Below are 27,116 nucleotides of genomic sequence, written 5' to 3'. Positions count from 1 at the left end.
ATATACCCTAGTTTAACCTGTAGTAACACCCCACTATATACCCTAGTTTAACCTGTAGTGACACCCCATCCCATTCAATAGTCTAGTTTAATACAACAACCTCTGTCACCCCATTAAATACCCTAGTTTAATACAACCAACCTCTGACACCCCATTAAATACCCTAGTTTAATACAACCAACCTCTGACACCCCATTAAATACCCTAGTTTAATACAACCAACCTCTGACACCCCATTAAATACCCTAGTTTAATACAACCAACCTCTGACACCCCATTAAATACCCTAGTTTAATACAACCAACCTCTGACACCTCATTAAATACCCTAGTTTAATACAACCAACCTCTGAGACCCCATTAAATACCCTAGTTTAATACAACCAACCTCTGAGACCCCATTAAATACCCTAGTTTAATACAACCAACCTCTGAGACCCCATTAAATACCCTAGTTTAATACAACCAACCTCTGACACCCCATTAAATACCCTAGTTTAATACAACAACCTCTGACACCTCATTAAATACCCTAGTCTAATACAACCAACCTCTGACACCCCATTAAATACCTTAGTTTAATACAACAACCTCTAACACCTCATTAAATACCCTAGTTTAATACAACCAACCTCTGACACCCCATTAAATACCCTAGTTTAATACAACAACCTCTGACACCCCACTAAATACCCTAGTTTAACCTGTCGTGACACCCCATCCCATTCAATAGCCTAGTTTAATACAACAACCTCTGACACCCCACTAAATACACTAGTTTAATACAACCAACCTCTGACACCCCATTAAATACCCTAGTTTAATACAATCAACCTCTAACACCTCATTAAATACCCTAGTTTAACCTGTAGTGATACCCCATTAAATACCCTAGTTTAATACAACCAACCTCTGACACCCCATTAAATACCCTAGTTTAATACAACAACCCCTGACACCTCATTAAATACCCTAGTTTAATTCAACAACCTCTGACACCTCATTAAATACCCTAGTTTAATACAACCAACCTCTGACACCCCAATAAATACCCTAGTTTAATACAACAACCTCTGACACCTCATTAAATACCCTAGTCTAACCTGTAGTGACACCCCATTAAATACCCTAGTTTAATACAACAACCTCTTGACACCTCATTAAATACCCTAGTTTAATACAATCAACCTCTGACACCCTGATTTTTACAGCTTGGAGAATCACTCTATACACACTAAGGGTCCTGACTCCCACCACATCCCCCTCTGACAGGTGTTGACAGATTCCAAGAACACAGGATGAGATGTTACTATCCTTTGTGCAAGCACTTCCAAGAGTTAATGAACAGTGAGCCTGGTGAAATTTGGGGAGCACATCGTCAGTAGTGTACCTTTGGTTCCTCGGGTGTTTCGGCCTTTCACACTATACACCCTCCCCAAAGGCGCCCAGCGACAGGGTGATCAATCCTACGCTTGCGTCCCATTCCCAATTAGTCATAGTGAGTTGCCTTGTTGTTGTTGACAGCCAACATCCCATGGGACTATGCATGGCAGGGGCGTCCTCCTCCCTGAGTCAAGCATTGTTGACCGCATACCTCCTGGCCCTCTCACTTCGGGGCCCAGCTGGGGTCTTTCCTCTTCATCCAGAGCCAATGACTGCTGCCTTCTGCCGCCTCCGATACAGCTTTGATTGCCGAACGCTGGCTCTGGCCCTTAATTCCCAGGTCTCTAAGCAGTCTGGTTGTAGGGCAGGGTCTACAGTTCCTGGCTTGGTGTGGGGCTCCTCTTTCTAAATAGTTTGAGACCATCCAGACTACAGTAACATGGTTCTTTCAACTTCAGTCCTGGATAGATACCAGCTGTGCAGGGTTTCGTTCTAGTCCTGCACTAATAACCCTGATTCAGTTAGTCAAGGTACAGATGGAATGTTTGGATCGTGATTGTAATAATTGATTACGGTACTCCAATTCACCCTAGAAAGTTTTGGAACCAGTAACTAACTTTCTTCTGAGAGTAAACTCCTTCCTCTATCACGTGTTGCCTCTCTGTTCTCTCTCTCATTCTCCTGGTTTCTAACATCTCTGTTCTCTCTCTCTTGTTCTCCAGGTCTCTAAAATGTCTGTTCTCTCTCTCCTTCTCCAGGTCTCTAAAATGTCTATTCTCTCTCTCGTTCTCCAGGTCTCTAACATCTCTGTTCTTTCTCTCTCCTTCTCCAGGTCTCTAAAATGTCTGTTCTCTCTCTCCTTCTCCAGGTCTCTAAAATGTCTGTTCTCTCTCTCCTTCTCCAGCTCTCCAACATCTCCGTTCTCTCTCTCCTTCTCCAGCTCTGTAAAATCTCTGTCTCTCTTCCCCTCCTTTATCTCCCTCTCTCTATATATACAGTATATATATCCCCTCTCTCTCTCTCTCTCTCTCTCTCTCTCTCTCTCTCTCTCTCTCTCTCTCTCTCTCTCTCTCAGAGACATGTGGTAGCTCTTTAAGAACCCTGTTTTGGGCGCATTATCATTCCAGACCACAATCTGAGATCTCTTCAAGTCACCATTGAACTCTCTGCCTCGGCTTAGCTTTGCTTTGTAGAGAGCAGGAGAGGAGTAGAGGAGGAGAAGAGGGCCAAGTGCCACTTGACGACAGAGAGAGGATAGAGAGGCCATGAGGCTGAACTCTGAAGGATCCACAACCCTGTTGTTGTTGAACCTGCCTCCTACCAATCCCCATCACCACAAATGACCGACCGACCGAGGCGGCCTGCTCTGTAAAACACTACTGATTAAAGACTGTCTGGCGTAGAGATCCACTGGAAAAGGCAGGCAGGGTGATTCCGTGTGTGTCTCCATTCGAAGAAGCAGGGAGACTTGCTGGGTGATTCAGGGGAAAACAAGTCACAGCACAGGCCTCTACTAAACTAAGCCTAGGCCTGTAGCAGTAACCCAGCCCTGTAGCAGTAACCCAGCCCTGTAGCAGTAACCCGGCCTTGTAGCAGTAAACCAGCCCTGTAGCAGTAACCCAGCCCTGTAGCAGTAACCCAGCCCTGTAGCAGTAACCCGGCCTTGTAGCAGTAACCCAGCCCTGTAGCAGTAACCCAGCCCTGTAGCAGTAACCCGGCCTTGTAGCAGTAACCCAGCCCTGTAGCAGTAACCCAGCCTTGTAGCAGTAACCTGGCCCTGTAGCAGTAACCCAGCCCTGTAACAGTAACCCAGCCCTGTAGCAGTAACCCGGCCCTGTAGCAGTAACCCAGCCCTGTAGCAGTAACCCAGCACTGTAGCAGTAACCCAGCCTTGTAGCAGTAAACTGGCCCTGTAGCAGTAACCCAGCCCTGTAGCAGTAACCCAGCCATGTAGCAGTAACCCAGCCCTGTAGCAGTAACCCGGCCCTGTAGCAGTAACCCGGCCTTGTAGCAGTAACCCAGCCCTGTAGCAGTAACCCAGCCCTTGTAGCAGTAACCTGGCCCTGTAGCAGTAACCCAGCCCTGTAACAGTAACCCAGCCTTGTAGCAGTAACCCGGCCCTGTAGCAGTAACCCAGCCCTGTAGCAGTAAACCAGCCCTGTAGCAGTAACCCAGCCCTGTAGCAGTAAACCAGCCCTGTAGCAGTAACCCAGCCCTGTAGCAGTAACCCAGCCCTGTAGCAGTAGCCCAGCCCTGTAGTGGCTGGGATACTGTGTATGTAAGGTGTATGTAAACTTCCGACATCAACTGTATTTTTGCGAGTGAGTGAGTGAGTGGATGCTACCACTGGTCCCAACCCCATTAGCTGTGCTCACAGCCTGGAAGTAGATGCTGTAGCTCTTCTGGGGCAGTAGGGGGGCGTTCCAGTACCCATTACCATAATACCACTAGAACAACCATTAACACACACACCTTAATATCCCTAGTTGAGGTACCCACCCCGTTAGCCGTGCTGACCGCCTGGTAGTAGATGCTGTAGCTCTTCTGCGGCAGTAGGGGGGCATTCCAGTATCCACCGTAGGTCTTGTTGTCTCCCACAGTGAAGGGTTGAGGAGCCTGTAGCCCTACGGCGAGGAACTCAGCTGTGAAGTAGTACCCAGAGTTCAGGACCGTGGAGTTCTGGAAGTGGATGGGGACAGGGTAACAGCGGAGAATCTCAACCGCTCCCCTCCTCGCCCTCTGAGGCCTCTCCTCTTCTACCACCACCTGGTACCCACTTTGGGGGGGGTACCCACTTTGGGGAGGAGGGAAGAGAGGTAAGATGGAGGGGACAGAGGTAGGGGTAGAGAGGGGAGAGGGGTAAGATGTGGGAGGAGGGAAGAGGTAAGATAAGATGTGGGAGGAGGGAAGAGAGGTAAGATGGAGGGGACAGAGGTAAGAGTGGTAGAAGGAGGGGAGAGGGGTAAGATGGAGAAGGGATAGAGGTAAGATGGATGGGATAGAGGTAGAGGGGAGAGGGGTAAGATGGATGGGAGAAGGTGGGGAAGGAGGGGAGAGAGGTAGAGGTAAGATGGAGGGGATAGATGGAGGGGATAAGAGATGGGAGAGGGAGGAGGGATGGAGGGGACAGAGGTAAGATGGAGGGAAGGGATAGAGGTAAGAGTGGGAGAAGGAGGGGAGAGAGGTAAGATGGAGGGGATAGAGGTAAGAGTGGGAGAAGGAGGGGAGAGAGGTAAGATGGATGGGATAGAGGTAAGAGTGGGAGAAGGAGGGGAGAGAGAATATTAGCGAAGGGGTGAAGAAGGGGAGAGAGGTAAAATAGGGGAAAAAATGGGGGGATACGTGAATACAGTATTCTAGAATAAACAAAGCATATTTGTAAAATATATGATTTAAGATTTTAAATAACCAACTAATTTGTTTTCATTTGCGTACCAAGAAACCCAGTTGAACCCCTGTTGTAGTATGACCTTTATCAACACACACCTAAGATGTTTTCCACGAACCTAAACTCTCTCTTTATGGTTCCCTCTTCCTGTCTGTCTGTGACCCAGGTGTCCTGACACAACCTATCCTCTGACCTCTAACCCCTACCCTCGTTAAGGGGACAGTTAATTAGTGTTGTGATTCCTCCTGCTGCCCATTCAGCAGTAGTTAATATTTAAACACCTCTCTCCTCCCAGTCCAGCTGCACTAAGTGAGGTAGTATAGCGATATACTGGATTACTATTTTATAAGGAAGGATCTGAGAGAACTCTGTGGTTTCTCTTCAACATTAGGTTGCAGAGAAATTTTTAAAACTGTTTCCAAAATTCCCCAGTTTTCAAGAAATCATGTTTTTAGGATTCTGGATTTCCTGCTTATTCCTTCCTGATTTCAGTAATGTTCTAACCAGGGTCTCTATAAAACCTAGGAAGGGACATCTTTTTTACTTTTTATTTAACCTTTATTTAACTAGGCAAGTCAGTTAAGAACAAATTCTTATTTACAATGACGGCCTACCCCCGGCCAAACCCGGACGACGCTGGGCCAATTGTGCGACGCCCTATGGGACTCCCAATCACGGCCGGTTGTAATACAGCCTGGAATCGAACCAGGGTCTGTAGTGACGCCTCTAGCACTGAGATGCTGTTCCTTAGACCACTGCACCACTTCGGGGGGACAATATTGTCTCTTTCTAATATTTGTGGGACATGACCCAAACCCCGTTCCCATGTAAATTGGGAAGGGTGTTGGGTGTTGTGTGGTATAGAGCTTCACCAAGACCTCACTAGGACCACAAGGTTCATTAACAACCCTACATACACCTTTTGAAGAACTTGGGGTGAAAGGTCAAACACCTAATGAAGCACTGGGGGGTGAAAGGTCAAACACCTTATGAAGCATTAGAGGTTAAAGAGCACACATGGTACACATATGGATAATTCATCACTGAATTCTAACCATGTAAAACAATCTTCTGTGAAATTATACAGTCAGGGTAGTTTGGATCTTTAGCTAAAATGTTATACTTTCAGTTTTAATAATCAGAGACTTTGGGGAAAAAGGCCATCGGGGGAGGCAGTGGTTGTTCATGTAGACATATGTCATTTAATTAACTCTATTTATACACTACACTTTTAATTCACAGATAACCTTTTCATACAAACAGAATTTATTAGAGATTAACCAATCCAAAAGTCAGATTACCATCCCGATTATATTCATCTTCAAGGCTGGTCGGTTCTAGCTTGCTGCACATGGCCTGAACTCACTGAACTCTAGCCTAGGAAATTTTGTTTATTAGTATTTATGCAGTAGCATACCAGTGTAAATGGGTTTCTGCAGTAGAATACCAGTGTAACTGGGTTTCTGCAGTAGACTACCAGTGTAAATGGGTTTCTGCAGTAGCATACCAGTGTAAATGGGTTTCTGCATGTAGCATACCAGTGTAAATAACTCTTTTATACACTACACTTTTAATTCACAGATAACCTTTTCATACAAACAGAATTTAAATTAGAGCATTACCAATGTAAAAGTCAGATTAGCATCCCAGTTAAATATTTCTTCAAGGCTGTGTTCTGGGTTTGCTGCACATGGCCTGAACTCACTGAACTCTAGCCTAGGAAATTTTGTTTATTAGTATTTATGCAGTAGCATACCAGTGTAAATGGGTTTCTGCAGTAGAATACCAGTGTAAATGGGTTTCTGCAGTAGACTACCAGTGTAAATGGGTTTCTGCAGTAGCATACCAGTGTAAATGGGTTTCTGCAGTAGACTACCAGTGTAAATGGGTTTCTGCAGTAGACTACCAGTGTAAATGGGTTTCTGCAGTAGAATACCAGTGTAAATGGGTTTCTGCAGTAGAATACCAGTGTAAATGGGTTTCTGCAGTAGACTACCAGTGTAAATGCATGATCTTCTCATTAATTAATTGGTCAAGCACAAAAACAGCTCACCTCTGTTATGGCATTGTGGTAATGTCCCGTTCTATATGAATGTAAAGACAAATCTAAATGAGATAAAATAGAAAACGAATGTCAACAAGCTAATTATTGCTAAGAAAAATATATTTTTTAAATGAGGTGCAGTGAAATGTGTTGTTTGACAGGGTCATCCACAGTAGTACGGAGTCCCTGGAGCAGATTAGGGTTGAGTGCCTTGCTCAAGGGCACATGGACAGATGATTCACCTTGTCAGGAATTTCGACCAGCAACCTATTTAGTCACTGGCCCAAAAATCTAACCACTAGGCTACCTGCCGTCCTCCTAACACAGATTATTTAACAAATTTCCCTTTTCGTTTTCTCTGTACGTTCAAACACGACTGTAATTAACTTTTTGAACACTTGAGTTTTCAGTTTTCGTAATTCCTGAGAGGTGTGTACAGTGCACGTCAGTGACGCCCCAGCAGAAGACAGTCTCGATTGAACTTTTCATCAAACACTTGTGACTTCTGAAATGACTTTTCTATTTCTCTGTTCTATCACGGTGGTAATTAGCTGCTGTGTTGTAGTTTTAAACACGTCCTTTTAAATGAATGTCAGACAAGCCTCTCCAATCAAGGTTTGTTATTCTTCCTGCCCTACACGCTCTCTCTCTCGCTCTCTTTCTTTCTCTCCCTCTCTCTCTCTCTCGCTCTCTTTCTTTCTCTCTCTCTCTCTCTCTCTCTCTCTCTCTCTCTCTCTCTCTCTCACAGCTGGTAACTCAATAGATGTAGCTAACAGGTCTGTCGGTGTGAGGAGAATACTAACACAGCCGTCTATTACACAGATACTTTCTCTCCATGCTAAGGAGGCCATCCTAGACAGAGAGGCCATCACAGAGAGGCCATCCCAGAGGCCATCCTAGACAGAGAGACCATCCCAGACGAGGCCATCCTAGACAAGGCCATCCCAGATGAGGCCATCCCAGACAGAGAGGCCATCCTAGACAGAGAGGCCATCCCAGACGAGGCCATCCTAGACCATCCCAGAGAGACCATCCCAGACGAGGCCATCCCAGACAGACAGAGGCCATCCCAGACAGAGGCCATCCCAGACAGAGAGGCCATCCCAGATGAAGCCATCCCAGACAGAGGCCATCCCAGACACAGAGACCTTCCCAGGCCATTCCCAGACAGAGATCCCAGACAGGCCATCCCAGACAGAGAGGCCATCCCAGACAGAGGCCTTCCCAGACACAGAGGCCTTCCCAGACAGAGAGGCCATCCCAGACAGAGACAGAGAGGCCATCCCAGAGAGGCCATCCCAGAAGCCATCCCAGACAGAGAGGCCTTCCCAGACACAGAGGCCTTCCCAGACAGAGAGGCCTTCCCAGACAGAGAGGCCATCCCAGACAGAGAGGCCATCCCAGACAGAGAGGCCATCCCAGACAGAGAGGCCATCCCAGACAGAGAGGCCATCCCAGACAGAGAGGCCATCCCAGACGAAGCCATCCCAGACAGAGAGGCCATCCCAGACAGAGAGGCCTTCCCAGACAGAGAGGCCATCCCAGACAGAGAGGCCATCCCAGACAGAGAGGCCATCCCAGACAGAGAGGCCATCCCAGACACAGAGGCCTCCCAGACAGAGAGGCCATCCCAGACAGAGAGGCCATCCCAGACAGAGAGGCCATCCCAGACAGAGAGGCCATCCCAGACAGAGAGGCCATCCCAGACACAGAGGCCTTCCCAGACACAGAGGCCTTCCCAGACAGAGAGGCCTTCCCAGACAGAGAGGCCGTCCCAGACAGAGAGGCCATCCCAGACAGAGAGGCCATCCCAGACACAGAGGCCATCCCAGACAGAGAGGCCATCCCAGACACAGAGGCCTTCCCAGACAGAGAGGCCATCCCAGACAGAGAGGCCTTCCCAGACAGAGAGGCCATCCCAGACAGAGAGGCCATCCCAGACAGAGAGGCCATCCCAGACAGAGAGGCCATCCCAGACAAAGAGGCCTTCCCAGACAGAGAGGCCATCCCAGACAGAGACATCACTGTGAGGGGTTCTATCTGGTTTTCGAGGGGGCTGGGTAGTGATTCAACTAAACAAATAGGCCTCCACTGAGAGGAAATGGAAAGAGATGGTGACCTTTGAGAGTTTGAAAAATAAATGAGTAAAGAGGTTAATAAGAGGTGAGAGAGTGGGGGGTAGAGAGCAAGAGAGAGAGGGGGGTAGAGAGCAAGATAGAGAGAGAGAGGGAGAGAGAAGGAGGAAGAGATAGACAGAGAGGATGGAGGGAGAGAGAGAGAGAGGAAGAGAGACAGGAGGATGGAGGGAGAGAGAGACAGAGCGAGAGAGAGAGGGGGAGGGGAAGAGATAGACAGAGAGGATGGAGGGAGAGAGAGACAGAGCGAGAGAGAGAGGGGGTAGAGAGCAAGAGAGAGAGGGAGGGGGAGTAGAGAGCAAGAGAGCGAGAGAGAGGGAGGGGGGGAGAGGAAGAGAGACAGAGAGGATGGAGGGAGAGAGAGACAAAGAGGGAGAGACAGTGAGAGAAAGAGAGACAGAAACACAAAGAAAGAGAGTAAGAAACTTTTACTAACTATTAAAAGAGAGGGAGAAAGGGATAGAAAGAGATCGAGAGAGACATTTATCTATTTCACTTGCTTTGGCAATGTAAACATATGTTTCCCATGCCAATAAAGCCCATTGAATTGAACTGAGAGCGAAACAACAGAGAGACAGAGAGAGAGAGCGGAGGTGGCAGTCAGTCTCTCCTGTGGATTTAGGCAATGTGTTAAAAGAGTGACAGCGTCTTCACATTTGTTAGGAAGAGTTCAATATTTGATGTGTTTGTCAACACAATCTACCTGAAAACAGTTTTTTCCCCTACTAAGGCTGAATTAGTAAAAGTTTTCTTACAGGCCCAGGATGACAACTGCATTGACACCAGTGGGCATTTGTGTGATTATTTCAAATCAAAGTTTATTTATCAAGTACTCAGATTAGCAGATGTTAAAGCAGGTGCAGCGTAACGTCTAATAGTACAAAACACAAGTTAAAAAATATTAAGAAATATCAGAAAGAGCAATTACGGGAGAAAGCAAAGTCAAACTCTGGAATATACATGTGTGGTGTACATAGATAGTATGGAACATAGCGAAGTAGGAAAAAGGTATGTACAATAGTAGTTATATGGATGAGTTATGTCCAGAATACAGTATGTACAATAGTAGTTATATGGATGAGTTATGTCCAGAATACAGTATGTACAATAGTAGTTATATGGATGAGTTATGTCCAGAATACAGTATGTACAATAGTAGTTATATGGATGAGTTATGTCCAGAATACAGTATGTACAATAGTAGTTATATGGATGAGTTATGTCCAGAATACAGTATGTACAATAGTAGTTATATGGATGAGTTATGTCCAGAATACAGTATGTACAATAGTAGTTATATGGATGAGTTATGTCTAGAATACAGTATGTACTGTACATATGGATGAGTTATGTCCAGAATACAGTATGTACAATAGTATTATATGGATGAGTTATGTCCAGAATACAGTATGTACAATAGTAGTTATATGGATGAGTTATGTCCAGAATACAGTATGTACTGTACATATGGATGAGTTATGTCCAGAATACAGTATGTACAATAGTAGTTATATGGATGAGTTATGTCCAGAATACAGTATGTACAATAGTAGTTATATGGATGAGTTATGTCCAGAATACAGTATGTACAATAGTAGTTATATGGATGAGTTATGTCAGATACAGTATGTACAATAGTAGTTATATGGATGAGTTATGTCCAGAATACAGTATGTACAATAGTAGTTATATGGATGAGTTATGTCCAGAATACAGTATGTACAATAGTAGTTATATGGATGAGTTATGTCCAGAATACAGTATGTACAATAGTAGTTATATGGATGAGTTATGTCCAGAATACAGTATGTACAATAGTAGTTATATGGATGAGTTATGTCCAGAATACAGTATGTACAATAGTAGTTATATGGATGAGTTATGTCCAGAATACAGTATGTAGTTAATCCAGTAGTTATATGGATGAGTTATGTCCAGAATACAGTATGTACAATAGTAGTTATATGGATGAGTTATGTCCAGAATACAGTATGTACAATAGTAGTTATATGGATGAGTTATGTCCAGAATACAGTATGTACAATAGTAGTTATATGGATGAGTTATGTCTAGAATACAGTATGTACAGTATGTACAATAGTAGTTATATGGATGAGTTATGTCCAGAATACAGTATGTACAATAGTAGTTATATGGATGAGTTATGTCCAGAATACAGTATGTACAATAGTAGTTATATGGATGAGTTATGTCCAGAATACAGTATGTACAATAGTAGTTATATGGATGAGTTATGTCCAGAATACAGTATGTACAATAGTAGTTATATGGATGAGTTATGTCCAGAATACAGTATGTACAATAGTAGTTATATGGATGAGTTATGTCCAGAATACAGTATGTACAATAGTAGTTATATGGATGAGTTATGTCCAGAATACAGTATGTACAATAGTAGTTATATGGATGAGTTATGTCCAGAATACAGTATGTACAATAGTAGTTATATGGATGAGTTATGTCCAGAATACAGTATGTACAATAGTAGTTATATGGATGGATGAGTTATGTCCAGAATACAGTATTAGTATATATGGATGAGTTATGTCCAGAATACAGTATGTACAATAGTAGTTATATGGATGAGTTATGTCTAGAATACAGTATGTACAATAGTAGTTATATGGATGAGTTATGTCCAGAATACAGTATGTACAATAGTAGTTATATGGATGAGTTATGTCCAGAATACAGTATGTACAATAGTAGTTATATGGATGAGTTATGTCCAGAATACAGTGTACAATAGTAGTTATATGGATGAGTTATGTCCAGAATACAGTATGTACAATAGTAGTTATATGGATGAGTTATGAGAATACAGTATGTACAATAGTAGTTATATGGATGAGTTATGTCCAGAATACAGTATGTACAATAGTAGTTATATGGATGAGTTATGTCCAGAATACAGTATGTACAATAGTAGTTATATGGATGAGTTATGTTACAGTATGTACAATAGAGTTATATGGATGAGTTATGTCCAGAATACAGTATGTACAATAGTAGTTATATGGATGAGTTATGTCCAGAATACAGTATGTACAATAGTAGTTATATGGATGAGTTATGTCCAGAATACAGTATGTACAATAGTAGTTATATGGATGAGTTATGTCAGAATACAGTATGTACAATAGTAGTTATATGGATGAGTTATGTCCAGAATACAGTATGTACAATAGTAGTTATATGGATGAGTTATGTAGAATACAATATGTACAATAGTAGTTATATGGATGAGTTATGTCCAGAATACAGTATGAATACATATGGATGAGTTATGTACAATAGTAGTTATATGGATGAGTTATGTCCAGAATACAGTATGTACAATAGTAGTTATATGGATGAGTTATGTCCAGAATACAGATGTACAATACATATGGATAGTTATGTAGAATACAGTATGTACAATAGTAGTTATGGATGAGTTATGTCAACAGTACAATAGTTTATATGGATGAGTTATGTCCAGAATACAGTATGTACAATAGTAGTTATATGGATGAGTTATGTCCAGAATACAGTATGTATGTAGTTATATGGATGAGTTATGTCCAGAATACAGTATGTACAATAGTAGTTATATGGATGAGTTATGTCCAGAATACAGTATGTACAATAGTAGTTATATGGATGAGTTATGTCCAGAATACAGTATGTACAATAGTAGTTATATGGATGAGTTATGTCCAGAATACAGTATGTACAATAGTAGTTATATGGATGAGTTATGTCCAGAATACAGTATGTACAATAGTAGTTATATGGATGAGTTATGTCCAGAATACAGTATGTACAATAGTAGTTATATGGATGAGTTATGTCCAGAATACAGTATGTACAATAGTAGTTATATGGATGAGTTATGTCCAGAATACAGTATGTACAATAGAGTTATATGGATGAGTTATGTATATGGATGAGTTATGTCCAGAATACAGTATGTACAATAGTAGTTATATGGATGAGTTATGTCCAGAATACAGTATGTACAATAGTAGTTATATGGATGAGTTATGTCCAGAATACATATGGATATGTACAATAGTAGTTATATGGATGAGTTATGTCCAGAATACAGTATGTACAATAGTAGTTATATGGATGAGTTATGTCCAGAATACAGTATGTACAATAGTAATAGGATGAGTTATGTTATATGGATGGATGAGTTATGTCCAGAATACAGTATGTACAATAGTAGTTATATGGATGAGTTATGTCCAGAATACAGTATGTACAATAGTAGTTATATGGATGAGTTATGTCCAGAATACAGTATGTACAATAGTAGTGGATGAGTTAATACAGTATGTACAATAGTAGTTATATGGATGAGTTATGTCCAGAATACAGTATGTACAATAGTAGTTATATGGATGAGTTATGTCCAGAATACAGTATGTACAATACAATAGTAGTTATATGGATGAGTTATGTCCAGAATACAGTATGTAATAGTAGTTATATGGATGAGTTATGTCCAGAATACAGTATGTACAATAGTAGTTATATGGATGAGTTATGTCCAGAATACAGTATGTACAATAGTAGTTATATGGATGAGTTATGTCCAGAATACAGTATGTACAATAGTAGTTATATGGATGAGTTATGTCAGAATACAGTATGTACAATAGTAGTTATATGGATGAGTTATGTCCAGAATACAGTATGTACAATAGTAGTTATATGGATGAGTTATGTCCAGAATACAGTATGTACAATAGTAGTTATATGGATGAGTTATGTCCAGAATACAGTATGTACAATAGTAGTTATATGGATGAGTTATGTCCAGAATACAGTATGTACAATAGTAGTTATATGGATGAGTTATGTCCAGAATACAGTATGTACAATAGTAGTTATATGGATGAGTTATGTCCAGAATACAGTATGTTATGTCAATAGTAGTTATAGTAGTTATATGATGAGTTATGTCCAGAATACAGTATGTACAATGAGTTATGTCCAGAATACATGTAGTTATTATGTCCAGAATACAGTATGTACAATAGTAGTTATATGGATGAGTTATGTCCAGAATACAGTATGTACAATAGTAGTTATATGGATGAGTTATGTCCAGAATACAGTATGTACAATAGTAGTTATATGGATGAGTTATGTCCAGAATACAGTATGTACAATAGTAGTTATATGGATGAGTTATGTCCAGAATACAGTATGTACAATAGTAGTTATATGGATGAGTTATGTCCAGAATACAGTATGTACAATAGTTATATGGATGAGTTATGTCCAGAATACAGTATGTACAATAGTAGTTATATGGATGAGTTATGTCCAGAATACAGTATGTACAATAGTAGTTATATTATATGGATGAGTTATGTCCAGAATACAGTATGTACAATAGTAGTTATATGGATGAGTTATGTCAGAATACAGTATGTACAATAGTAGTTATATGGATGAGTTATGTCCAGAATACAGTATGTACAATAGTAGTTATATGGATGAGTTATGTCCAGAATACAGTATGTACAATAGTAGTTATATGGATGAGTTATGTCCAGAATACAGTATGTACAATAGTAGTTATATGGATGAGTTATGTCCAGAATACAGTATGTACAATAGTAGTTATATGGATGAGTTATGTCCAGAATACAGTATGTACAATAGTAGTTATATGGATGAGTTATGTCCAGAATACAGTATGTACAATAGTAGTTATATGGATGAGTTATGTCCAGAATACAGTATGTACAATAGTAGTTATATGGATGAGTTATGTCCAGAATACAGTATGTACAATAGTAGTTATATGGATGAGTTATGTCCAGAATACAGTATGTACAATAGTAGTTATATGGATGAGTTATGTCCAGAATACAGTATGTACAATAGTAGTTATATGGATGAGTTATGTCAGAATACAGTATGTACAATAGTAGTTATATGGATGAGTTATGTCCAGAATACAGTTATGTACAATACAGTAGTTATATATGGATGAGTTATGTCCAGAATACAGTATGTACAATAGTAGTTATATGGATGAGTTATGTCCAGAATACAGTATGTACAATAGTAGTTATATGGATGAGTTATGTCCAGAATACAGTATGTACAATAGTAGTTATATGGATGAGTTATGTCAGAATACAGTATGTACAATAGTAGTTATATGGATGAGTTATGTCAGAATACAGTATGTACAATAGTAGTTATATGGATGAGTTATGTCCAGAATACAGTATGTACAATAGTAGTTATATGGATGAGTTATGTCCAGAATACAGTATGTACAATAGTAGTTATATGGATGAGTTATGTCCAGAATACAGTATGTACAATAGTAGTTATATGGATGAGTTATGTCCAGAATACAGTATGTACAATAGTAGTTATATGGATGAGTTATGTCCAGAATACAGTATGTACAATAGTAGTTATATGGATGAGTTATGTCCAGAATACAGTATGTACAATAGTAGTTATATGGATGAGTTATGTCCAGAATACAGTATGTACAATAGTAGTTATATGGATGAGTTATGTCCAGAATACAGTATGTACAATAGTAGTTATATGGATGAGTTATGTCCAGAATACAGTATGTACAATAGTAGTTATATGGATGAGTTATGTCCAGAATACAGTATGTACAATAGTAGTTATATGGATGAGTTATGTCCAGAATACAGTATGTACAATAGTAGTTATATGGATGAGTTATGTCCAGAATACAGTATGTACAATAGTAGTTATATGGATGAGTTATGTCCAGAATACAGTATGTACAATAGTAGTTATATGGATGAGTTATGTCCAGAATACAGTATGTACAATAGTAGTTATATGGATGAGTTATGTCAGAATACAGTATGTACAATAGTAGTTATATGGATGAGTTATGTCCAGAATACAGTATGTACAATAGTAGTTATATGGATGAGTTATGTCAGAATACAGTATGTACAATAGTAGTTATATGGATGAGTTATGTCCAGAATACAGTATGTACAATAGTAGTTATATGGATGAGTTATGTCAGAATACAGTATGTACAATAGTAGTTATATGGATGAGTTATGTCCAGAATACAGTATGTACAATAGTAGTTATATGGATGAGTTATGTCCAGAATACAGTATGTACAATAGTAGTTATATGGATGAGTTATGTCCAGAATACAGTATGTACAATAGTAGTTATATGGATGAGTTATGTCCAGAATACAGTATGTACAATAGTAGTTATATGGATGAGTTATGTCCAGAATACAGTATGTACAATAGTAGTTATATGGATGAGTTATGTCCAGAATACAGTATGTACAATAGTAGTTATATGGATGAGTTATGTCAGAATACAGTATGTACAATAGTAGTTATATGGATGAGTTATGTCCAGAATACAGTATGTACAATAGTAGTTATATGGATGAGTTATGTCCAGAATACAGTATGTACAATAGTAGTTATATGGATGAGTTATGTCCAGAATACAGTATGTACAATAGTAGTTATATGGATGAGTTATGTCAGAATACAGTATGTACAATAGTAGTTATATGGATGAGTTATGTCTAGAATAGTAGTTAGTATGTATGTACAATAGTAGTTATATGGATGAGTTATGTCCAGAATACAGTATGTACAATAGTAGTTATATGGATGAGTTATGTCCAGAATACAGTATGTACAATAGTAGTTATATGGATGAGAATACAGTATGTACAATAGTAGTTATATGGATGAGTTATGTCCAGAATACAGTATGTACAATAGTAGTTATATGGATGAGTTATGTCAGAATACAGTATGTACAATAGTAGTTATATGGATGAGTTATGTCCAGAATACAGTATGTACAATAGTAGTTATATGGATGAGTTATGTCCAGAATACAGTATGTACAATAGTAGTTATATGGATGAGTTATGTCCAGAATACAGTATGTACAATAGTAGTTATATGGATGAGTTATGTCAATACAGTATGTACAATAGTAGTTATATGGATGAGTTATGTCCAGAATACAGTATGTACAATAGTAGTTATATGGATGAGTTATGTCCAGAATACAGTATGTACAATAGTAGTTATATGGATGAGTTATGTCCAGAATACAGTATGTACAATAGTAGTTATATGGATGAGTTATGTCCAGAATACAGTATGTACAATAGTAGTTATATGGATGAGTTATGTCCAGAATACAGTATGTACAATAGTAGTTATATGGATGAGTTATGTTCAGAATACAGTATGTACAATAGTAGTTATATGGATGAGTTATGTCCAGAATACAGTATACAGTATGTAGTTATATGGATGAGTTATGTCAGAATACAGTATGTACAATAGTAGTTATATGGATGAGCTATGTTCAGAATACAGTATGTACAATAGTAGTTATATGGATGAGTTATGTCTAGAATACAGTATGTACAATAGTAGTTATATGGATGAGTTATGTCCAGAATACAGTATGTACAATAGTAGTTATATGGATGAGTTATGTCCAGAATACAGTATGTACAATAGTAGTTATATGGATGAGTTATGTCCAGAATACAGTATGTACAATAGTAGTTATATGGATGAGTTATGTCCAGAATACAGTATGTACAATAGTAGTTATATGGATGAGTTATGTCCAGAATACAGTATGTACAATAGTAGTTATATGGATGAGTTATGTACAATAGTAGTTATATGGACAGTATGTACAATGTACAATAGTTTATATGGATGAGTTATGTCCAGAATACAGTATGTACAATAGTAGTTATATGGATGAGTTATGTCCAGAATACAGTATGTACAATAGTAGTTATATGGATGAGTTATGTCTAGAATACAGTATGTACAATAGTAGTTATATGGATGAGTTATGTCTAGAATACAGTATGTACAATAGTAGTTATATGGATGAGTTATGTCCAGAATACAGTATGTACTGTACATATGGATGAGCTATGTCCAGAATACAGTATGTACTGTACATATGGATGAGCTATGTTCAGAATACAGTATGTACTGTACATATGAAGTTTTATTTTTCCAGTTCACCTTTATTTAACCAGGTAGGCCAGATCACCTTTATTTAACCAGGTAGGCCAGATCACCTTCATTTAACCAGGTAGGCCAGATCACCTTTATTTAACCAGGTAGGCCAGTTCACCTTTATTTAACCAGGTAGGCCAGATCACCTTTATTTAACCAGGTAGACCAGATCACCTTTATTTAACCAGGTAGGCCAGATCACCTTCATTTAACCAGGTAGGCCAGATCACCTTTATTTAACCAGGTAGGCCAGTTCACCTTTATTTAACCAGGTAGGCCAGATCACCTTTATTTAACCAGGTAGGCCAGTTCACCTTTATTTAACCAGGTAGGCCAGATCACCTTTATTTAACCAGGTAAGCCAGTTGAGAACAAGTTCTCATTTACAACTGCGACCTCTGGCCAAGATAAAGTAAAGCAGTGCAACACTTATAACAACACAGAGTTACACATGGAATAAATAAAACATACAGTCAATAATCCAATAGAAAAAGTCTATATACAGTGTGTGTAAATGAAGTCAGATAAGGGAGGTAAGGCAATAAATAGGCCATAGTGACGAAATTTCGGCTTTCGACTCTGTCAATCACCATATTCTTATCGGCAGACTCAGTAGCCTCGGTTTTTCTAATGACTGCCTTGCCTGGTTCACCAACTACTTTGCAGACAGAGTTCAGTGTGTCAAATCGGAGGGCATGTTGTCCAGTCCTCTGGCAGTCTCTATGGGGGTACCACAGGGTTCAATTCTCGGGCGACTCTTTTCTCTGTATATATCAATGATGTTGCTCTTGCTGCGGGCGATTCCCTGATCCACCACTACGCAGACGACACCATTCTGTATACTTCTGGCCCTTTCTTGGACACTGTGCTATCTAACCTCCAAACAAGCTTCAATGCCATACAACACTCCTTCCAACTGCTCTTAAACGCTAGTAAAACCAAATGCATGCTTTTCAACCGCTCGCTGCCTGCACCCGCACCCGCACGCCTGACTAGCATCACCATCCTGGATGGTTCCGACCTTGAATATGTGGACATCTATAAGTACCTAGGTGTCTGGCTAGACTGTAAACTCTCCTTCCAGACTCATATCAAACATCTCCAATCTAAAATCAAATCTAGAGTCCGCTTTCTATTCCGCAACAAAGCCTCCTTCACTCACGCTGCCAAACTTACCCTAGTAAAACAGACTATCCTTCCGATCCTCGACTTCGGCGATGTCATCTACAAAATAGCTTCCAATACTCTACTCAGCAAACTGGATGCAGTTTATCAGAGTGCCATCCGTTTTGTTACTAAAGCACCTTATTACCACCCACCACTGCGACCTGTATGCTCTAGTCGGCTGGCCCTCGTTACGTATTCGTCGCCAGACCCACTGGCTCCAGGTCATCTACAAGTCCATGCTAGGTAAAGCTCCGCCTTATCTCAGTTCACTGGTTAAGATGGCAACACCCACCCGTAGCACGCGCTCCAGCAGGTGTATCTCACTGACCATCCCTAAAGCCAACACCACATTTGGCCGCCTTTCATTCCAGTTCTTTGCTGCCTGTGACTGGAACGAATTGCAAAAATTGCTGAAGTTGGAGACTTTTATCTCCCTCACCAACTTCAAACATCTGCTATCTGAGCAGCTAACCAATCGCTGCAGCTGTACACAGTCCATCGGTATATAGCCCACCCAATTTACCTACCTCATCCCCATACTGTTTTTATTTATTTACTTTTCTGCTCTTTTGCACACCAGTATCTCTACCTGCACATGACCATCTGATAATTTATCACTCCAGTGTTAATCTGCAAAATTGTAATTATTCGCCTACCTCCTCATGCCTTTTGCACACAATGTATATAGACTCTTTAAAAAAAAATTCTACTGTGTTATTGACTTGTTTATTGTTTACTCCATGTGTACCTCTGTGTTGTTGTCTGTTCACACTGCTATGCTTTATCTTGGCCAGGTCGCAGTTGTAAATGAGAACTTGTTCTCAACTAGCCTACCTGGTTAAATAAAGGTGAAATAAAAAATATATAAAAAAATACAAAAATTACAATTTAGCAAATAAACACTGGAGTGATAGACGTGGAGAAGATGAATTTGCAAGTAGAGATACTGGGGTGCAAGGAGCAAAATTTTTATAAAACAATATGGGGATGAGGTAGTTGGGTGGGCTATTTACAGATGGGCTATGTACAGGTGCAATGATCGGTAAGCTGCTCTGACAGCTGATACTTAAAGTTAGTGATGGAGATATAAGTGTCCAGCTTCAGTGATTTTTGCAATTCGTTCCAGTCATTGGCAGCAGAGAACTGGGGGTGACCAGTGAAATATACCTGCTGGAGCACGTGCTACAGGTGGGTGCTGCTATGGTGGCCAGTGAGCTGAGATAAGGTGTGGCTTTACCTAGGAAAGGCTTATAGATTACCTGGAGCCAGTGGGTTTGGCGATATCAATATGAAGTGAGGGCCAGGCAACGAAGTGAGTAATCAATTTCTGAACAATACAAATATGTCTGCACCTGCTCCCCCTCCCTGGTGCTCGAAGGCGCCAGGCTGCCCATCGTTACGCACACCTGTCACCATCGTTACACGCATCATCGCTTCATTGGACTCACCTGGACTCCTTCACTTTATTGATTGCTTTCTCTATATCTGTCTGTTCCTCAGTTTGATCCTTGTGTCAGCATTAAGGGAGTAGTACACAGCATTGTACAATATCTTCAGTTTCTTGGCAATTTCTCGCATGGAATAGCCTTCATTTCTCAGAACAAGAATAGACTGATGAGTTTCAAAAGAAAGTTATTTATTTCTGGCCATTTTGAGCCTGTAATCAAATCCACAAATGCTGATGCTCCAGATACTCAACTAGTCTAAAGAAGGACAGTTTTATTGCTTCTTTAATGAGGACAACAGTTTTCAGCGGTGCTAACATAATTGCAAAAGGGTTTTCTAATGATCAATTAGCCTTTTAAAATGATAAACTTGGATTAGCTAACACAAAGTGCCATTGGAACACAGGAGTGATGGTTGCTGATAATGGGCCTCTGTTCGCCTATGTGGATATTTCATTAAAAATTAGCTGTTTCCAGCTACAATAGTCATTTACAACATTAACAATGTCTACACTGTATTTCTGATCAATTTTATGTTATTTTAATGGACAGAAAAATGTGCTTTTCTTTAAAAAACAAGGACATTTCTTTCTTGTTTTTCATGGAATCAACAATATTGAAAAATGTATTGAACTTAGAAGGAAATTAACTAAATATATTGAACTCTGCGATCTCTGCAATCACATGAGTGCAACAGAAACATCACTAACCAAATAATGGTCTCTGATTGGTGCACAGTTTAATTAAAGGTTAACTACAAAAATCCACATTTCTTAGGTTTTTCTCAAACCTCAAAACTGATGTGGTTTTAGCCGTTGCTGTGGACTTACAACATCCAATGTTGTTTTTCTATTCAAAAAGTTTTGAGAAAAAAAAGCTAAAATAAAACGGGTAAAAACTGAAACCTGGAGAAACAAAACAGCGAAAACAGAATAATTCAAATTTAAAAAAATAAATAACATTTTATAGGGCCCTATTAATGGGGATTTTTGGATCAATTGAACATTCAAATAGTTTTGACACATTTTATTCAACATGGTGAAGTACCTCAGTCTCTCAAATAACACAATATTTTAGTTTTGGTAGCAACTATTGTACTGTGGGCTTGACATGAGTCTCTGCTGTATACAGAGGAGACAACAGAAAAACCTTCAGACACGTCACTTGGGTCTACTTGGCATACTTGAGAAAAAGTTATAGTCCTTTTCACAACAACAGAAATATCGATATTGTTTTGTAATGGGTCCACATTTCACTGCAAGTAAGGTTGGAACAAAATGCAGTAAAAAATAAAATAAAAAATAAACTATTTTTACCTTGACAGTTTCCCTACCATGCGAATTTGATATTCATTAATTTGATAATAACGGCGATTTGTGTCCTATTTTGTGATTCTGTGATGATTCCGTTGTAATCACTGATGTCATGCTGATGTCCCTCAGAGCCGTCGACTCCCTGTCACCACACGCTGGTACCACCACTTACTGCAAGCATCAGAAGGCATCAGATAACACACCTCATTTATAAATTAAATTAAATTCACTACAGCAAGATGGGGAAAAACAACAAACATCAGCAGAACAACCAGCAAAGCAACCTACATCAAGATCAGATCAGATATATCAGATATCAGATATTTGGACAGCAGAACAACCAGCAAAGACAACCTACATCAAGATCAGATCAGATATATCAGATATCAGATATTTGGACAGCAGAACAACCAGCAAAGACAACCTACATCAAGATCAGATCAGATATATCAGATATCAGATATTTGGACAGTAGAACAACCAGCAAAGACAACCTACATCAAGATCAGATCAGATATATCAGATATCAGATATTTGGACAGTAGAACAACCAGCAAAGACAACCTACATCAAGATCAGATCAGATATATCAGATATCAGATATTTGGACAGTAGAACAACCAGCAAAGACAACCTACATCAAGATCAGATCAGATATATCAGATATCAGATATTTGGACAGTAGAACAACCAGCAAAGACAACCTACATCAAGATCAGATCAGATATATCAGATATCAGATATTTGGACAGTAGAACAACCAGCAAAGGCAACCTACATCAAGATCAGATCATTACTTGGACATGTTTTGTCGTTTGGTCTGATTCTGACCCAAAGCAAAAAAAAAAAAAAAGTTAAATCAAAGTTATTTTACTAAAATCATCTACCAATATAATCAGTGCTTAAATAACAGGGGTTTTCATTGATAAATAAGGGGCGTAGGCGGTGGGCAGGGGGGCGTGGCAATGGGCGCGGTCGGCCTGTCGGAGTGGCTGAATTTTTAGAGAACATTTTAGTGGCCTCCATCTTGTTGGTGCAGAGAAATGTCTGCATTTTTAACCCAATGTTCTGCAATTCCACACATTTATCCATGAAGCTGAGAATTTTTGGTTTGTTGTTGTTGCAGTTGTAAAGATAATTTCCTGCAACTCTTGGTATTTTGCTGTGGTCTTTAGCTGAAACATAATAAATCAAATATATAGGTCCATTTATTTATTTTTTACACTGTTCGGACTTGGCCTGAAGGTGGCCTGAAAAAAATGTTTAGGTGAGCCCAGCCGAAGGATTTCAACGGCAGGACAACGTCCTGGTTGACTTTGACTGATATAGGCGCTGGTATAGGCGCTGGTACTCTTTATATTTAGGTACTCAGTTCTAGTGAGCTCCTGCCCAAGTCACGAAAGGAATTCTGTAAGAGGCAGGTCAGACGAAATGGTAGAGAACATCACTTTAAAAAAAAAAAAAAACAGTTTTTTTCACCTCAGATCCCACAGCTGACACCACATGACGGCCCCTCTCTCTTGCTACATCAAAATAATTGCGGCTAATTCCTAATTCCAAACGCCTGCACTCCCGACCATCTCTCCCCTGAGCAGAAAATTAAAAAAAAAGGGATTTAAAAAAAAGCAAAGGGAGGAGGAGAAAGGATTAAGCTGTTAAAAGAGGTGGTGCCACGGGGAGTCTGGGGGAGCCAGTATTCCTACCGTGAAGCACACACACACACCCACACACACCCCCACACACACAGACACACAGACAGACAGACAGACACACACACACGACAGCACAGACACACACACACACGCACACGCACACACACACGCACACACACACGCACACACACACACACACACACACACACACACACACACACAGACACACAGACAGACAGACACATACGCACACACACACACGCACACACAGACAGACAGACACATACACACACACACACACACACACACACACACACACACACACACACACACACACACACAGGTGAACGGCTGCTACACTCCTTTCCGCCCTCCTCCCCACCCACCACTCCCGTGCCAACTAATTATGGAGGATTGACTTGGCATCGACTGGATTGTGACCTGAAATTCGGATACATTTTTTTATGTGATAGGCTGGGGGAGGAGGGTGTGATAACCAGGGGGTGATAACCAGGGGAGGAGGGTGTGATAACCAGGGGGTGTGATAACCAAGGGGTGTGATAACCAGGGGGGGTGTGATAACCAGGGGGTGATAACCAGAGGGGTGATAACCAGGGGAGGAGGGTGTGATAACCAGGGGGTGTGATAACCAAGGGGTGTGATAGCCAGGGGGGTGATAACCAGGGGGTGATAACCAGGGGGTGATAACCAGGGGAGGAGGGTGTGATAACCAGGGGGTGTGATAACCAAGGGGTGTGATAACCAGGGGGAGGGTGTGATAGCCAGGGGGTGATAACCAGGGGGAGGAGGGTGTGATAACCAGGGGGTGTGATAACCAAGGGGTGTGATAACCAGGGGGAGGGTGTGATAACCAGGGGGTGATAACCAGGGGGTGATAACCAGGGGAGGAGGGTGTGATAACCAGGGGGTGTGATAACCAAGGGGTGTGATAACCAGGGGGGGGTGATAACCAGGGGGCGATAACCAGGGGTTATAACCAGGGGGTGATAACCAGGGGAGGAGGGTGTGATAACCAGGGGGTGTGATAACCAAGGGGTGTGATAACCAGGGGGTGATAACCAGGGGGTGATAACCAGGGGGAGGGTGCGATAACCAGGGGGTGATAAACAGGGGGTGATAACCAGGGGGTGATAACCAGGGGGAGGAGGGTGTGATAACCAGGGGGTGTGATAACCAAGGGGGTGTGATAACCAGGGGGTGTGATAACCAGGGGGTGATAACCAGGGGGTGATAACCAGGGGAGGAGGGTGTGATAACCAGGGGGTGTGATAACCAAGGGGTGTGATAACCAGGGGGAGGGTGTGATAACCAGGGGGGTGATAACCAGGGTGATAACCAGGGGGAGGAGGGTGTGATAACCAGGGGGTGTGATAACCAAGGGGTGTGATAGCCAGGGGGGTTGTGATAACCAGGGGGTGATAACCAGGGGAGGAGGGTGTGATAACCAGGGGGTGTGATAACCAAGGGGGTGTGATAACCAGGGGGAGGGTGTGATAACCAGGGGGTGATAACCAGGGGGTGATAACCAGGGGGAGGAGGGTGTGATAACCAGGGGGTGTGATAACCAAGGGGTGATAACCAGGGGGGTGATAACCAGGGGGCGATAACCAGGGGGTTATAACCAGGGGGTGATAACCAGGGGAGGAGGGTGTGATAACCAGGGGGTGTGATAACCAAGGGGGTGTGATAACCAGGGGGTGATAACCAGGGGGTGATAACCAGGGGGAGGGTGCGATAACCAGGGGGTGATAACCAGGGGGTGATAACCAGGGGGTGATAACCAGGGGAGGAGGGTGTGATAACCAGGGGGTGTGATAACCAAGGGGGTGTGATAACCAGGGGGGTGTGATAACCAGGGGGTGATAACCAGGGGGTGATAACCAGGGGGACGAGGGTGTGATAACCAGGGGGGTGTGATAACCAAGGGGTGTGATAACCAGGGGGGTGTGATAACCAGGGGGTGATAACCAGGGGGGTGATAACCAGGGGAGGAGGGTGTGATAACCAGGGGGTGTGATAACCAAGGGGGTGTGATAACCAGGGGGGTGATAACCAGGGGGCGATAACCAGGAGGGTGATAACCAGGGGGTGATAACCAGGGGGAGGAGGGTGTGATAACCAGGGGATGTGATAACCAAGGGGGTGTGATAACCAGGGGGGTGATAACCAGGGGGTGATAACCGGGGGTAGGGTGTGATAACCAGGGGGTGATAACCAGGGGGGTGATAACCAGGGGGTGATAACCAGGGGGAGGAGGGTGTGATAACCAGGGGGTGTGATAACCAAGGGGGTGTGATAACCAGGGGGAGGGTGTGATAACCAGGGGGTGATAACCAGGGGGTGATAACCGGGGGAGGGGTGTGATAACCAGGGGGTGTGATAACCAAGGGGTGTGATAACCAGGGGGGAGGGTGTGATAACCAGGGGGCGATAACCAGGGGGGTGATAACCAGGGGGTGATAACCAGGGGGAGGAGGGTGTGATAACCAGGGGGTGTGATAACCAAGGGGGTGTGATAACCAGGGGGAGGGTGTGATAACCAGGGGTGTGATAACCGGGGGTATGATAACCAGGGGTGTGATAACCAGGGGGGTGATACCAGGGGAAGGGGTGTGTGATAACCAGGGGGATGATAACCAGGGGGTGGGTCGTGATTACTGATAACTGATACCAGTGGGGTGTGTGATAACCAGGGGGTGATACCAGGGGGTGATAACCAGAGGGTGTGCGATAACCAGGGGGGTGATAAACGGGGTGTGCGATAACCAGGTGGGGAAGGGGGTGATAACCGGGGGTCATGTTAACCAGGGGGAGAGAGTGTCATAACCAGGGGGAAGAGAGTGTGATAACCAGGTCTCACCTAGCTGGTGCTGTTATCAAACCACTGAGAAACTCACTATCTTCTGACCCAGCATCAGTATGGGTGTGTCTGTCTGTCTGTCTGTCTGTCTGTCTGTCTGTCTGTCTGTCTGTCTGTCTGTCTGTCTGTCTGTCTGTCTGTCTGTCTGTCTGTCTGTCTGTCTGTCTGTCTGTGTGTGTGTGTGTGTGTGTGTGTGTGTGTGTGTGTGTGTGTGTGTGTGTGTGTGTGTGTGTGTCTGTCTGTCTGTCTGTCTGTCTGTCTGTCTGTCTGTCTGTCTGTCTGTGTCTGTCTGTGTGTGTTTGTCTCTGTGTGTGCATGTGTGTCACTGTCGTTCTGTGTGTGTGTGTGTGTGTCGGTATGTCCGTCTGTCTGTCTGTCTGTGCGTGTGTGTCTGTCTGTCTGTGCGTCCGTGTGTGCCTGCCTGCCTGCCTGCCTGCCTGCCTGCCTGTCTGTCTGTCTGTCTGTCTGTCTGTCTGTCTGTCTGTCTGTCTGTCTGTCTGTCTGTCTCTCTGTCTTTCTGTGTCTGTGTCTGTGTCTGTGTATGTGTGTGTCTGTGTGTATGTGTGTGTCTCTGTCGGTTTGTGTGTGTGCGTGTGTGTGTCTGTCAGTCCGTCTGTGTGTGTGTGTCGCCCTGA

At 41.8% G+C, this 27,116-nt stretch overlaps 1 protein-coding gene across 2 annotated transcripts in view; it reads right to left on the bottom strand.

Annotated features, from left to right (window-relative positions):
- Positions 1–27,116, bottom strand: part of LOC112238841 (receptor-type tyrosine-protein phosphatase mu-like) — a 503,654-nt gene that overhangs the window by 177,526 nt on the left and 299,012 nt on the right. For both annotated transcript variants that reach the window (XM_042308178.1, XM_042308179.1), the window contains exon 13: positions 3,882–4,158. In XM_042308178.1, coding sequence (XP_042164112.1) covers positions 3,882–4,158 — 277 coding nt within the window. The remainder of the gene's footprint in view (positions 1–3,881; positions 4,159–27,116) is intronic.

The sequence above is a fragment of the Oncorhynchus tshawytscha genome, linkage group LG28 (assembly GCF_018296145.1).
Source record: "Oncorhynchus tshawytscha isolate Ot180627B linkage group LG28, Otsh_v2.0, whole genome shotgun sequence".
Taxonomy (NCBI): Eukaryota; Metazoa; Chordata; class Actinopteri; order Salmoniformes; family Salmonidae; genus Oncorhynchus; species Oncorhynchus tshawytscha.
Note: the sequence above shows the minus strand (reverse complement) of the source record. Positions and strands in the feature narration are given on the sequence as shown.